This window comes from Sinocyclocheilus rhinocerous, unplaced genomic scaffold, assembly GCF_001515625.1.
Source record: "Sinocyclocheilus rhinocerous isolate Xijiao unplaced genomic scaffold, SAMN03320098_v1.1 scaffold1449, whole genome shotgun sequence".
NCBI lineage: Eukaryota > Metazoa > Chordata > Actinopteri > Cypriniformes > Cyprinidae > Sinocyclocheilus > Sinocyclocheilus rhinocerous.
Genome location: NW_015664992.1, coordinates 378,163 through 394,332, shown reverse-complemented (window position 1 = coordinate 394,332; position 16,170 = coordinate 378,163). Strand labels below are relative to the sequence as shown.

The following is a 16,170-nucleotide window of genomic DNA, read 5'->3' as shown; positions in this document are numbered from 1 at the left end:
TATTGATTATTTCAAAGGGTTACTAATGACACATCATTTGGATATTTTCATGTCTGGGAAAAATTTGGGATTAAACGGCCGGGTTAATACAAACACTGAATTGTTGTTGTTTTTTTAAACGTGTTGTTTGCGGCCTCATGAGCCTTCGTTTTCTTTCGTTTCATTTCAACCAGGGCTGTACAGTGCGATATGTCGCACATGCTGTGAAAAAAATGGTCTGTGCGATGAATAAATTTAATACTCTGATTAAGAATCTACCATGTAAACAGAGATTTTTGATTAATCCGACTAAAGTCGTAATTGAAGTAAACACTAATCGAATTAAGGCATGTGGAGTATTCCTATTTTAGTCGCATTACTGAAGTGCAGTATAGACATGTAAACACCTTAATCACATTATTACTGTTGTGTAGGACTTTTCGCCGCATTTTGCGACAGGATACACACATGGCAGTGCTCAACCGTTTGACAGCAAATAAAGTTTACATGTGAAATTCCGGAGGGGACGTCGGATGGCGTCACGTGGGACGTAATGACGTGTGCCATTAATCGAACTATGTACTATAACATGTAAAACGGGAACATGAAAGGAATATTCTAAAAGCCACTCATGTAAACACCATAATCATAATATTGGCTTATTTAGAATAAGGTAAATAATTAGATTACTGATGTCCATGTAAACATAGTCACTGTAGTGTAGCAGCAGTTAAATACTGATAAAATAATAATAAAAAAAACTTTATATATCATTTTATATCATTAAAATGAAATAGGAAGCCGCTAACAGAAGCATAAATGAAAACTTTAGAATTTAGAAACTTTAGAATCGTAAATGAAAACTCAGAAGTACAGATCAGAGAATGAAAGAGGAGAAAACAGTTGCAAAACATGCAGTGTATTAAAAACGAAGTCAAAGATTTTGCCTGCATTTTATTTAAAAAAAATTTTTTTTTCAGTTTCAAAGACATTTTATTCAGTTTCAATTTATATTTTCATAAGTTTCTTGAAAAATGATATTCATTTTAATTGGCACAAAAGTAATTCCATAGTAAACAGGCTGCATTGCTTTCCTGCAGGCAGCTTGACGCTGCAGCTTGGCTTTACCTCCTCTATCCACTGGATGGCAGTATCATATACTATGAGTTTCACACAAATACCAAGATAACAAGATATATTTCAGAGGTTCAGACAGTTATATAAGGCTTAAGTAGTAACACCTACCTTTATACAGGTGTTTATTTCATTGCTGTATAATAAGTGAAGATCACATAACACAGGCCTGCCACAATTACAATAATTTGTTTATTTGATATATATATATATATATATTTTAAAGGGCCATTAACATTGAACTGACTTCAAAGGCACTTCCTCATTTTTGTTGATCTTGTCGACCCTTTATCCTGTTTTGACAAGGACTCACAAAAGCCTAACTCAGGGAGACAGGTAGCACTTTCCAAAAACAACAACTCCGAGGGAGTTTAAAGTTGTTGAGACAAAGAGTGCATTGTGCATTTTCCCATGCCTGAAACATCTTAGTTTGTAGTCAAATAAGGGCGATAGAACACACTGTACTCATAACACGGCTTTTTTCAGCGCTATGAACTATATGCCTGGACCATGGTATGAAAATACTGATTATTTTTTAACAAAAAACATCTCAAATGTTCATCTCAAATTTTAGTATGCAATTAAGGAATCACTGTCATTCTAAAAAATGCTGGGTTAAATATAACCCAGCGCTGGGTTATATTTAACCCAGCATTTTTTTAGAGTGTGGATTGAGATTCAGCTAAGTCTAATGTATAATATTGATATTTATTGTATTACTGAATGTACTAGATTATCAAATATAGTCTTATAGTCTTCACTACAATATTAGCATTTAAGTGAAAGTTTTGAGTAAATGTTATATATCAACTTAAAAGAATCTGCTGATTCCGATGACATGGCAAGGCACTTTTTTTCACATGTACAATAAAATACATTTATGAGACAGTTGTATCTCAAGTTATTTGTCTTGCTCAGTATTTATGCACAATGGCTCACTATTTTTCGTTCCCTCCTTCACCACTGCCATTCATTATAGGAGGCTGCGAATGAAAGTGAGTGAGTGTTTCAGGATGAATGTCTGGAATGTTGCGATGACAGAAAAGCAGAGTGATACAAATAGTGAAACACCCCAGTGCTGTGACACTGTATTTCAGTTACACTGTATGGAGCACACTCAAATTTGAGGACCAACAGTTATATGAATGAATGAAGAGGTCAGTCATATAGAATAATGTGGAAGGTTGTAACATTGCATGCACCCTGAATGGTTCAAAGTGGTTGTTTTCATTTCAGATCACACTGAAGCGGTCTGATGGTTCCTCACTCTCCACTGTTTGATGAAGCATCGCTCAGTGGAATGGTCATGAGCAGGGGACAGTGAGGACAGTGAGACACATGGACTGCTGTTGCATGCTACAGTGATTGTGCAGAAATGAAAGCAGAAAGTTCATGCTGTGCTGCATATCATTTTTCACTGATGTGCTTCAAAAGATTTCTAACGGCTTAATGTTGATGGTTCTTATGTAATCTGACTTATGCACTCTCAGAAAGAAAGGTACAAAAGAGTTTGTGCTTCAAAGAACAAATTCGTCCCTTTCCATTAAATGTGCGTTAGAAATCTGCACACTGGAAAAGCTTTCAAATCATTTCGTAGCTGCCTTTTATGGTTATGGTTAACATTCCTGTTTTTCATGTTTACATAAAGGCACTAAGCCCAAGACATCTTTAAAAAGACAGCACACAATAAAAGCAAAAAAATTGAATTTGCACTCATTTATTTTTCTATTTTTCATCATTTGAAAGTTTAAAAAATGTAAATGTATATTGTGTTTTGAATGGACATGTTCATATTTGAAATCACGTTTTTTTTTTTTGGAAGTTTTCCTTTCATTGCAATCTTTCACTGTATTATAATAAACTGACAATGCCACATTATTGCACGGTATTGGTCTTATCAAATAACATATTTGAAAATCCATAATTGATGAGATTTTGCTGTGAAAGCCCACTAAAACCATATGCAGTATTTCACTCAAATAAACCACTGAAAGCATAGCTTTCACGTTTGTTGGAATTCACAGCACATAATTTCCCTGTGGGATTGCTTATTAATAATGTTCATTCTACATTGATGCACTGTAGGGGGAAAACAAACATAAAATGCCATATTAAGGCATTCCAAGGCTGCAAAGTATTAGTTGACACCCAGACTTATACTTCCAAAACACAGGCCAAAGATTCAAAGACTGTTATTTACATGTGATTTTCCTTGGGATATTTAATGTTATGCCCTAAATATAAACATATCCATCTGCTGACTGAAACTAGAATAAAGGTTAAATATATTATTCTGTTTCTTGTTGGGAAGCTTATGCAGAAGTGTTTTTGGATTCTAAATACCCTGAATTAGGTCAGTCTTAAGCACCTTTGCATTCTGTGAGGAAAAAAAAAAGTACAAAAACAGAAAAGGTGATTTCTGCCAGGGCATTATTCATTCAATTGGAAAATGTCCTTTTACCCTAAAAAGAAAAAACCCTTCATATTAACACAGTGCATTGTGCCCTATTTTTACAGACTTTTCTTAGAGTGTGTAGAATTTTGTTTTGTTTTTTGCAGACCTAAAGTTGTTATTTACTGCCGTAGGTCACAGTGAGATTCTGGGATAAACTCATTTAGTTACACAACAGGATTTGAGCTGAGCTCTGAGTGCATGCTATCCTTATGGAGAAAAGGAATAATTGTCCCAAATGTTGCCAGCTAAGTGTCTCCTTTTTTTGTTTGGAAGTCATTCAAAGTATTTTTATTTTTATTTTTGAGCCCTGAGCAAAATAAAGGCTGTTTCTCAATCCATGCACATGTTTATCCCGGTGTTTATTTGTGTCTTAGGCTACCCAATTGGTTTTGGTTTAGATGTCTTTTCCCATTATAGAAACAATAAACAGCTCAAATATGTCTCACATTTAGCTTTCATACTAAAAAAATGTTGTTTATATGTTCTTTTATTGATATATTATTCTTGATTACTAGATCACTCTCACAGTGATCAGAACATACTTGAAAATTAAACCGTGGGCTACTAAAAAGGACGCTATAGAGTCTGTTCTGTTTCATTTATTTTAATTGTTAATTTATTTATTTCTTTATGTAAAAAAAGGAGAACGTTTTCTGTGAGTGTTGTGGTTAGGGTTACGTTTAGAATAAGAGAACAGAATAGAGTTCGTTGCTACCCCTTACGAAAAAGAAGTTTATTCAAGTTCAGATATTCATTTAACAAAATATATACAAATTAATACCTAAATAGGGACATAGTAGTAAACTTAAAGTATGATGTAAAGTTCAGTTAAAGAAAACTTACGAGTATACTTGCAGTATAAAACTACTAAACTAGTAGTTTACTAAGACTATACTTCAAAGTGTAGTAAAAAACAAGTACTACAAGTATTTAATTAGTAAACTATCAGTATACCTATAAGTTCACTTTTAGTATAGTTGCAGTACAAACTAAACATTTTGATGTAAACTAGTTGTGTACTCAAAGTTTACTACTGTTATACTTAAAGTATACTTAAAAGTATACTTTTATATACTAGAAAGTGGGCCAATTTAGTCCCAAGGAGTATTGAAATAGTACACTTACAAGTATACTACTAGTACACTGATATTTGTATACTTGCTACATAAAGTATACTTAAAAATATGCTTGAACTTTACTTAAGTATACTTAATAAAATAAACTTGAAGTATACTACTTTTTGGTAAGGGACAGCTGTGAAAACATTTTCCCCCTGACATATAGGAATGCAGTTGTAATTTGTACTTTGTCCTTAATATCATTATCATTATCATCATTAACAATAAATAACGAGAAGATCCATCGTTAAAGTGTAGCATCATTAAATGTAAAATTCCATAAAAGTTCAAGTAGGCTACCACAAATATTGATCCCTTTACTCAAAATAAATCATTTCAGTATAACCTCTTTTGGTGTTTATGTTTGTAAATTAGAAGTAAGCTTCAATGGCGTCGTTAAAACTCTCAAAGTAGTCAGTTTCGCAATAATAAGTCTCTAATCTTTATGATGCATAACAGGTGTCGTATTTCTCGGCGTCGACTCAACGCATGCGGCGCTGATTGGATGAGACCCTTTGTCGACTTCACATGAGCCAATGACAAAGCTCCGCGCTTGTCCATCGATTATCAAGCGGATAGAGCGCTTCTCCTGACGTCACAGAGCAGCCAGTCGAGCTCATGTTGGGAAGTCTGATTCATTCTCGCGAATCGGTTCTTTCGAACAGTTTGTTCATCGGTTCTTTTACGTCCACACGTGATATTTTCATGCTTCAAACATAATGATTTGTTAAATTCGAGCTTGGCACTCAGTTATTGCCTCATTTTGTGGCAGACCTGACTAAATAAGCGGTGCAGTAAATTTGTATTACTATTATTTTATTATAATAGCTACAATCATTCCTATTGAAACGGGGAGATGTTATTTTTAATTTAATGCATTTTTTTTTTTTATAAAATGTGTATATAACATGATATCGAAGGATTTGATATGTCCACGCAGTATCAAATCTCTTGAGAAACGGCAGGGCAGTTGGATTTTTTGAACCGAACTCGCGAACCGGTTGATGCAAAAGTGAACCGGTTCACGAGTCCGAACATCACTAGTTCAGGATTGGACCACACATTTCGCCCAATCTGTGTTACCAGCAGCAACAGAGAGAATCGGGAGCACATTCATAGGTGTCATTGGCACAGAGCGGAGCGCTGGCTGTCATCCTCAACAAAGGAATGGTTTGAGCGCACTGTCTCCATGGTGATGCCGTGTATCAGACATATATCATCCATAGGTTGTGTCATGCATTCAAGGAATAGGTGAATCGCGCGTGCCAGAAGAAGCCTTTTGCGCCAGTGTGCGCATTTGGAGAGGCGCATCAGCCGTGATCAGACTAATATAATGTTGCGCTTCACAGCTGGCAGGCTGCTTGTCGGATTGTTCTTTTTGGGTTTTTTGCACAGTTTGGTGGTGGTTCTTCCAGCACCAATAGATGGTGAGTGTATTTGGCATATGTATCATCATACAACACCCACTTTGAATTCTGCATCTGTTGCCGTGCATGTAAGACATCATATCAATACGGAGCATCCTTTGAGACCCAAACTGCGTTAAATCGGAGTTTCTTTCGCTATCCGAACCGAATGTCACCAGTAAGAAAAAAGGTAGATGGCAGGTCTCATAATGGATTAGATAACGGTTTACGTTGAAGTAGCCAGCGCACGCATCACACAACCAGCTCAGGAGTGCAGATGCATTGATAATCAATGGATGAACCATCACAGCGCACATGCCCAGAATACAACGTGACACATGCAACTTTTCCACATCATGTGCACTGATCTTGCACCAGACAGAATGCCTGTTATTGACCATTTGGAGGTGCAAATATATTAATAAACATGAAGTTGTGAACCTAGAACTTGAACTGCGTTTTGCAGAAGAGGCATTGTCATGTCCAGCTAGTCATTTTGATGAGGTCTAGTCCTTCTTTAATGAAGGAGATTGTTTGTTCAGATGTGTTTTGTTGAATCAGAACTCTCTCATCTGCAGTCCACCAGGCCCTCTCCATCAGTGACATGCATTTGTACAGGAAAGGACGGAATGGTGGTCTTTGGACTGAAATGCATTTTGGATTGCTGCTTCTTTGAGCCTTCACGTCTCTTTGAAGGCTTTGCTGTCTGTCTTATTATTTTTTACATACACGGTCTGTAGCTACTGAAGCTCAGAAGGTGAAGTGCTTTGAGCAGACAAATGAGCTTCAAGATGCAAGATTTGTGATATGGATATATTAGGAATCATCTAGAATGGTAAGACAGTTGTTCATTCTGCTTTTAGTGCTGGAAATGCTGTTCTGAAGTGAACCAATTGATGATGAATGTGCGTTTGAACTTGTTTGTGTGCAAGCACAAACCACAGACTTCTTTGTTTCTATATAAAGCTCCTCATAATTACTACAGACTGTTCTTGCTATGGATGAAATACTTCATGCTTCTTCAAAACTTAAAAAAGTAACACTTTGTATTAATTATTTTGATATTGAGAACATCCCAAAGGGAGATTTTGGCAGATTGAACTAACTTACAGGAACAGAACAAGTTTGTCTACAAAGTAGCTTCGCATACTTACTAACCTACATACATATTTATCTCATTGTTTTGCTATTGAGTAAACGTAAAACATTTTCTTAAAGGTATAGTTCACCCAAAAATTTAAATTTGCTAAAAATGCACTCACCCGCAGGCCATCTAAGATGTAGATGAGTTTGTTTCTTCATCAGATTTGTAGAAATATAGCATTCCATCATTTGCTCAGCAATGGATGCTCTGCAGTGAATGGGTGCCGTCAGAATGAGAGTCCAAACAGTTTATAATAACATCACAATAATCCAGTCACACTCCAGTCCATCAGTTCACATCTTGAGAAGCCAAATTCTGTGTGTCATTAAGATTGCTTATTTAAGGCTAAAATACAAGTCCTCTATTCATTGTTTTTTTTTTTTTCAGTGAAAAAGTTGTCTTGTCTGAATCAGGAGAGAAATATGCACAGATTAAGAAGTCCAAAAACAGTCCAGAGCAGTTCTAAACAAATATGTGGCTGAAGTTTGATGTGAGAGGACAGCTATCTTTCTGTCGCTCGGCTCGGCTCGGCTAATGTCCGTCCCATGCACTGAACGCGCTCTCCTCCACATCACGAGTAGACACGCCCCTTATTGCTGATTGGCTACAAGTTTGTTTTGCGATTCGGCCCGAATCAGTTTTCTAAAGTGTTTTTGAAGAATCACTTACTCTGCCTTTAATGATGGATTTATTTATTTTATTTAAAACTCTGCAGAGAATCCATCGGTGAGCAAGTTACTGTATATAATGCTAAATTTCTCCATGTTTCTAACAGACTTCAAAGTGCAGGTACATTGTTTACATTGTTCTGCCATTACGAATGAAAACATGTTTATTCGTTTGAGTAGACCGAAAACATTTTCTTAAAGGTGTAGTTCACCCAAAAATGAAATACTCTGACTATAACACAGTATTTTCTCACAATGGTCGTTTTAGCGCTGTATAGAATATGCATTCTCACTGAGCTGAAAGACTTCATGTTCAGTGGCTGGCTAAGCTCATCAATGGTGTTAATTAAGGGGCCCCTATTAGAGAAGTACACAGAAGGTTGCTGTTGTCTCTGGGGCCCTTTGAGGCGACGCACACTTTCGTCTCCCTCTTAAAGCAACCTCCAAAACAAGGAATGAACATACCAAAATTCTTTCAAAAGTATCGTCCAGTTTAAAGCATACCCTGAGATGACAGGCAAATGTACAGTTTAATTAATAGTGAGTAATGACAGACAAATATTTTAAGATGATCAGTTGTCGCTCACCTGGCTGTGGCCCAAAATCTGTCGGCCGTAGATAGATAGATAAAAAAAGATTTTTAAAAAATTATACATTTTTAATGACTTTTTAATTAATATGGCGTTAAATTAGTTTCACTTGGGTGAAGCTGGAGTATGTAATGTTAAAATACATTGTCGTATCCCAACTTAACATGCAAGTATAAGAAAGCAATTTGTCCTCTGAAAAGTGCAAGCACTCTGACTCTGTAACACCGTCTAAACATCCTGAGCATCTCAACTATTATTTTTGCAGTTCCATTTGGTGATGTTAGTGATGCAGAAATTGCACTTCATTTTAGCAATTTATTGTACAGCACAATTGCTCTCGTTGAATTGTGTTATGTATATTTTGCCATTATGTAGGCCATCCAGCCATATATGTTCTCCAGAAAAACCAGAACTGCTTATCCTGACCAATGTGACTTTATAGTGGATGTTTTGGTTGAAACTGAGTAGAGACTAAAGGGATCATTTACTCACCGTTCTATAGATATAATCTTATGGCTTTTCTTCTCTCATAAAACACAAAAGGAGATGCCCCTGCAATTACAGTGACAACATATGATGACTAAAATCCCAAAAGTTGTTCATACGACCCATGCACTATATTCCAAGTCTTCGGAAGCCATATGGTTGCTTAGTGTGAGTAGCAGACCAGCTGAGAGGATAACAATTTTTTGTATTTTTTTTTTTACTGTTGTGCTGGAGTTGAACAAACTTCCACTTGAGTCCATTCAGCCAGTTTTGTTTGCAGCCAATGTCTGCAAATTTTCCTGACAGGTAACCTACTCCCTAAGGGGTGGACATTTCAAGAGTTTGAGCTGATAGGAAACTCTTAATAAGAGCTGAAGAGATATTATACTGTACACGTTCTGCACAGCCCAGGAAAGACAGAGAAAGGAGGAAATAAACAAGGTTGAGACAGACGAGTGTGTTCCCCACCCCCAACCTCAGTCTCCTTCACTCAACTGTGAAACACATCTGGATCGGGAAAGGTCATTTGTTTGGAAGTATGCATGTGGAGAGGGTGGAAAAGAGGGTGGATATTCTCTCAAACACCCTTTACACACTGATCGAACCCTTAGGCTCTTTCTGCATTTGTTTTGAAAAAGATGTTTGGTGGAGAAACCTGCAATCCCAGAAATGTGAAATATCGGAAGGAAGGAAGTAGCATGGATTGGGGAAGGGTGCATGTGAGACCTTTGAGCTGAAGTAAGATGACAGGAGAAAGACTGAGCTGCTCTTCCCCCTCTTTTATCCATCCTCCCCCTCGGCTGTGTGGGTAATGTTGCATGATGTGCTTTAATGATCTTAACTAGATAATTAGGTTTGGTGTGTGATTAGGGCACTTTGTTTATTCTATAGATTTAAAGCTAAACCGGAGATGGAAAATCTGTCATCACTAACTCAATTTGTATGACTGTCTTTCTTCTGTAGAAAGTAAAAAAGGAGAAATTTTGAAGAATGTTAACACTGCTCTTTTCCATACAATAACAGCAGTAATGACCAGGGACTGTTAAGCTCTAACACACACACACACACACACACACACACACACACACACACTATAAAAGTATATAAAAAAGTTACTTTTATGGGTTCCCAGTCATAGAATCGAAACAACATGCCTCTACTTACATTTTTGCAAAACTTCAAAACACCAATGCATGAATTCGTCGAATTCAAAACTAGTTTCGGCAAAAAACCAACAACTTTTATTCCTTTTCACACAAATTATGATAACAGGCAGAGATTATTAGTTAATAAAGACTTATTTTTGCAGTTTCTTGCACAATTCTGTTATGGCCTCAAAACACTTTTATCATAGCGCATGACTTCTGAACCAATTTTGATGTTTGCATCACATGACCATCTCCATATACAGTATATGGATTTTCTGACATAACATTCTTTTTTGGTAGTTCACTTGTTACAGCATTGCACTTGCGATACAGAGAGCTCTGACATGAGTCCCATGAAACACAAGCCATGATAAAAAAGCTTAAGCACTTGTAGAAGCCGGATAAAATTACACGGTTGCTTCAGCAGGCGTATTCTCACATTTGCTTTTGTTAAGACTATTAGTTAAGACACTAGACATTTCATTTCCAAACTGCCAAACTAAAACTAAAACAGACTTACTGTTTATGCCACTCATTGATCATTTCACTTCGAAAATGTGTAGAAACATGCAAGAATCAACATAATATCAATTTGCAGTTTTTCCAATAGGGCTGGACCAGAATATTCGATTATACGAATATTCGTTCGGTGGGTTGACATTCGATTTTCAATTTTGAGATTTGAATATTCGTTTTTTTTCTTTTTTCGAACACCTGGCATCCCCCGCGAAACGGTTCTCATTCGCGCTTGAATATGAATCGGCCATGAGTGAACGTCATGATTCAGTTCCCTTTCAGTCGGTCACTCTCGACGTCACGCCGGATGACCGACGAATTGGGATCTCGCTTAGAGAGACCAATCTACTTCGAGTGTAAACTAAACGAGCCAATGCACATTGGCATGCGATTATTGCATCCAGCTGCTGCTGATCACAGCGTGAGTATAAGTAGGCAGCAGATGCAGCGCATATTCAGCTTTTCGCTTCTGAGCCGAGCGATCACATCGTTCTGCTCCTGACTACTCTACTGAGAGAAGAAGACTGAACGAGTTCAGCGCGCTCTTGGAGAGCTCTTCGTGTTGGCGGTACGGCGCTTCAGCGGTGGTGGTTTCCCGTGTCGAGTGGGTTGCACACATCAGGCTGCACTACCCCCTGTTTGTGTTGCAGATGATCATCTCCCCTGTGCGCCTCAGCACGCTAAAAGAGCAATTTCGGGTGCGTCTTTCTAAAGACGACGTTGCGTGGCAAACTTGCCGCTTCCGGCTCGCGCTGTTCTGTAATTTATTAAAAGTTTATTAATTCTGAACATGTCGCGTGTCCATATTGCACCAAAATGCGACACTGCACTCTCTTGGGTCCGCAGCAACACACCCGCCACGCATGAAGTCGATTGGATGAACGGTTCTCGACATAATAAAAATGTAAACAGACAGACAGACACACAGAGATTCCTGCCTTTATTACACCGTGTCTACACGCGCCGCAACAGCTAAAGTCTGTCTACACTGGACGCGAAAAGGCGACCGTTGAAAATCATTTGAAATTTGTGTCAATACATCATAAATAGAACGCAGCAGTAGTTTTCTGTCGGGAATTTGTCGTGTCGCAACGCGCTGCATCCAGCATCACTGATTATAATGAGTTCTATAGTATTTTGTTGCGCCCCGCCGTTCGCGTCCGTTGTAGACACGGTGTTCGAGAGAAGAATATGTTCAGCCCTCTCCCTCCCTTCGAATATTCGGTGTTGATTACTACCGAAGCTTCGAAGCTCAAAAAATGGTATTCAGACCAGCCCTATTTTCCAATGAGCCTAAGATATATTTTTAGATTATTTTTGCATCCACCCCCAACCCCTCCCCCAAATATTTCATCTGATATATTTCATTTGAAAATTTTATTTTCTGTCATATTTCAGCAATAGCTATTTGTGAGTACAACCTCTAAAAGACGCTCACGATCACAAAAATATAAATGTTTGTAAAAGTCATGGAAATGTTTGGTCAAAAGTTTTAAAATAGGTCGAAAATAGTCCTTATGGATTATATACCAAATCCTCTGAAGGCATACATTAGCTTTAAGACTGAAGTTGTTACTCCCCTCCAAACGTTGCTTTCCGATGTTTGCACATACTGTACTCAAACTTGGTGCATGAAGACACAGTGTGCTAGGTTTGATGGCAGTGACACCAAACAGTTCTTGTGTCTCTCAAAACCAAATTGCACCACCCAATTACTAGAGATTTGAGAACTACTGCACAGACATTCGTTAAAATATCTCCCTCTATGTTCCTCTAAAGAAAACAAGCAATACAAAGTTGGACTGACATAAGGGTGAGAAATAATGATGAACTTTCATATTTTGGCTGAATTATCCTGCTGAAAACTGCCTAAACCTAAGCTGGTTTGCCTGTCTAATTTGGTTTAAGCTGGTCTTCTAGCCAATATTTAGCTGTACAGGTAGTTTGTCTCCCTGTTTGACCAACTAAAAAAGTGCCCCAGATCTCTCTAAACCTAGCCAGCAGACCAAGATGAGGTTTAAACTGGTTTAAGATATTTTTCAGCAGCATTATTCCTTAGGAAAACAAAGCGGCACGCCACACTTCAGAAGTTCTGTGATGACCATCTCAGCCCATAGACAGCGTTTGCCATCTTTAACGTGTTAGTGAGGGTGAAGACTGTTTTATCAGTGTTCATGACAACAGAGCTGTTCTTGGAGCTCGCAGGGCTGGAAACACTGAGCTCACAGGGCATAGCTGTCACATTACTCAGACGCTCGCTCGCTCGGCCGCCAGCAGGCAGAGATGGAGGAAAACACTGAAGCTAGACCTGAGGGAACGTTCAGGCAGAGAGACTGTCGTTGCGTCCCATAAACGTTGAGCTGTCTGAGATTTGGCTTTGTCGGAGCAGATAAGGCTGAGGCAGGGACAGAATAAACGTCTTCCTTTGAAAATGGGGTGAAAGAGTGGAGTGTGCTGCTTAGAGGAAAAGCCATTTCCATCTCACTTCTGTAGGGTCGTGGTAGGGGGTATTGATTCCTCAAATTACCACTGATTGGAAAAAGCAAACACACAGTAGTTGCTTTGCTAACATCCACTTTACAGCTGCTGGTTGTTCTTTCCCTGTCGATTGTGATGATGATGGATTTGAAATTCACTCATTTTCCACTTAATTGAACGTTTAAGTTGATAACTTGCATGTTTGAAATGTTCTGAATGTCTGAAATGAAATTGTGATGTAAATGAGTATTGAATATCCATTGTAATTATATAGCTATTGAGTTACCCAGAATGCAACAATCCCATCTCTACCTGACGTTCAATGCTTGAATCAATTGCATTTTTTATTTGGCTTGTTTTATTGTTTGAGTACAGAAACCTAGCATTTTGAGGTTTAAAGTCCACTGCCAGTGAATACTTTACTAGACTCGACTGGTGTCTAAACAGGAGGCTATAATGGGTTTTTAAGACAGCCTGTAGGTCTATAGCTCACCGCTCTTAATGTGACTCCACAGTGAATTTCAAGTTATACGTCATAGTGAGAAAGAACAGAAAAATATGAAGCAGGACTGACCCATTATGAATGAAGAGTTTCCTATTCACAAATAGGAGGACCCACATCTGACAAACCAATACAATACAAACCATCCACCTAAGAAATCTGTCACGACCTTGCCTGGAAACATACCTTTTTTAGTGGAATATTTACAATCAGGTGTTTATCAAGGATGCTTCAAGGAGTTCAGGAGTTCAGGAGACTCGATGCGATGACACATGTGGAAAATCTGATTATATAATTTTATAGCTACATTCACAATGTGCCTTCATGTTTTGCGACGGGTGCAGTTTCACATAAAGATGAACATTGACTGTATGTGATGTTGCCAGTATATGCTAACTAGGAAACAGTAAATAGAAACATTGCCAAATGATCCTATCAGACACAACTGAAGGGTATTGATATACCCATAAATGGAGCATTGCTCCAACACCTAAAATCCAACATCTAAGACTCCTGCTCCAGAGCGATTAGCCACATTTAGCTTCAGGGGACTTGCTCAAAGGAGATGGCAGCAAAACTGAGCCACCATGGTTTCAGACTATGTCCTTCTGGTGGGTCCTGTATCAGTCATGCAAGTGCTATTGAGATGAATGAGAAAGTAAACAGATACAATAGTACACTGTAAAAAAAATTCCGTAAAATTTACGATAAAAAAACGGCAGATGTGGTGGCCAGAATTTTACTGTAAAACATACGGTAGCAACATTTTAGGTTTTACGGTTTTAACTTAAATTTACAGTTAAATACCGTAATTTCATTAAATGATAAAATGTTCATATACCAACCTATTGAAGTACTGACATCTGTTTTGTAGCTTTGTAATACACTGATAACCACCAAATGTTCAACAAAAAAACATCAAATTTGAAATGTAACGCAGGGAATTCTGGGAATGTCAATTTACGGTTATTCACTGTAAATTATACGTTTTTTTTTCACTTCCAAAAACAGTATACTACCGTACAATTAATGCCCAATACATGTAATGTCCAATACAGTTTTCACCGTATATAGTAGGGGAATTTACCGTTAACCATTTAACAAGTTTTTACTGTAGCATTTTTACAGTCATTTTTTACAGTATAGATGTAGCATGTATTATAGTTTTTCAAACTAGTCTCATGATAAAACCTCTATGTTGAAAACGTTTGGCTCACAACAGTGTGTATTTTATGTTTAATGTGTTGCCTCATTTACTTGAGTATGACTATTACTATTTTAATAATATGTTATAATGTCAGAAAAAAAAATGCAAGTATATGCTTAGCTTGCCACTAAGGCCCTACCCTCAATCGCTGGGAAAAATAAAATAAAATAAAACATTCTGTATTTTTTCAGCCCTTTCATGAAGTACAGCATATATCTCCATATTTATGTATTTGGTCTTAAGTGGCTTTATCTTTTTTTCTATCAGAGGAACTTACTAGAACATTTTAAACATAAAATGTCATGTGCTGTGAACATGCTGAGGATGGAATTGATTCATTCAGACGGACTAGGATTAAAGAGAAAGCCAGATAAAACAGCTCGGTTTCATAGGGATCTGATCTAATGGTCTCTGTGAAACGTAACAGCCTAATAAAAAGCACATTAGATCTCACTACATTTTATATTGGCAGCAAAATCATTGTGAATATATCATGACTATTCTGTCGCACTACAGGGAATACAGGCAAATACTGATAGAGTTGTCCAAAGTTGTCTGATCGCTGACAGGAAAGGATGAAATCATACTGTTTGAGCTGAAGGTTATGTTCCGTGATGGTATTAAAACTTCTAACGCCAAATTCTACAGAAATGTAATAAATCAAATAAACTTTACAACCCCATCATTTTAATATAGCATACTGCAGCATTTTCCTATGTCATCATTTCTAGCAAAAGAACAGTTTTGTTACCGTTGATGACTCAAATGACTCATGTCTTGTCAAAGGATTTTGGTCACGCCGCCCACTCTTACTGTTCAGTATCAATGGGGATTTTTTTTCAACAGAAGTATGTTTGCACCTTCTGGCATGACCGTCTGTGCATGGGACTGTTTGCTTTCCACACCTACTCAAGCCGCAGAAATATATTATTGCTTATTTTTCAATTTAATTTTGCCACAAAGTTGCCACTACTCTCCTGTGGATCTGACATGTGTGTGCACATACCTGTAATTCTGTCGAGTTATTGCTTTCCTTCGCCCTCAGTGTTTTTCTATTTTTCTGGTACATTGTCTCCAATTTAGCATTGTCTTCATCAGGCAGGAAATTCACACCAAAGGTGTCTCCTGTAGAAGTGTGGCAGTTGTAAGTTACTAACAATGAGTTATATTTATCTAGCACAAATGCAATGAGGACCTATATTCACCATTTACTAAACTACAGTATATAAAAAAAAAAAAAAGTATCCTCTCTGGGATGTGTCACAATTATTCAGTACCCGACTAACAACTTTTTGTGACACTTTATTTTAAGGTGTCCTTGTTACACATGTTACATGTG

The 16,170-nt window shown here is 37.5% G+C and overlaps 1 protein-coding gene across 1 annotated transcript in view; it reads left to right on the top strand.

The window, feature by feature from the left end:
- Positions 1-6,019: 6,019 nt before the first annotated feature.
- Positions 6,020-16,170, top strand: part of lrp1aa (low density lipoprotein receptor-related protein 1Aa) — a 200,204-nt gene continuing 190,053 nt past the window's right edge. Inside the window, exon 1 of the mRNA XM_016541471.1 lies at positions 6,020-6,113. Coding sequence (XP_016396957.1) covers positions 6,020-6,113 — 94 coding nt within the window. The remainder of the gene's footprint in view (positions 6,114-16,170) is intronic.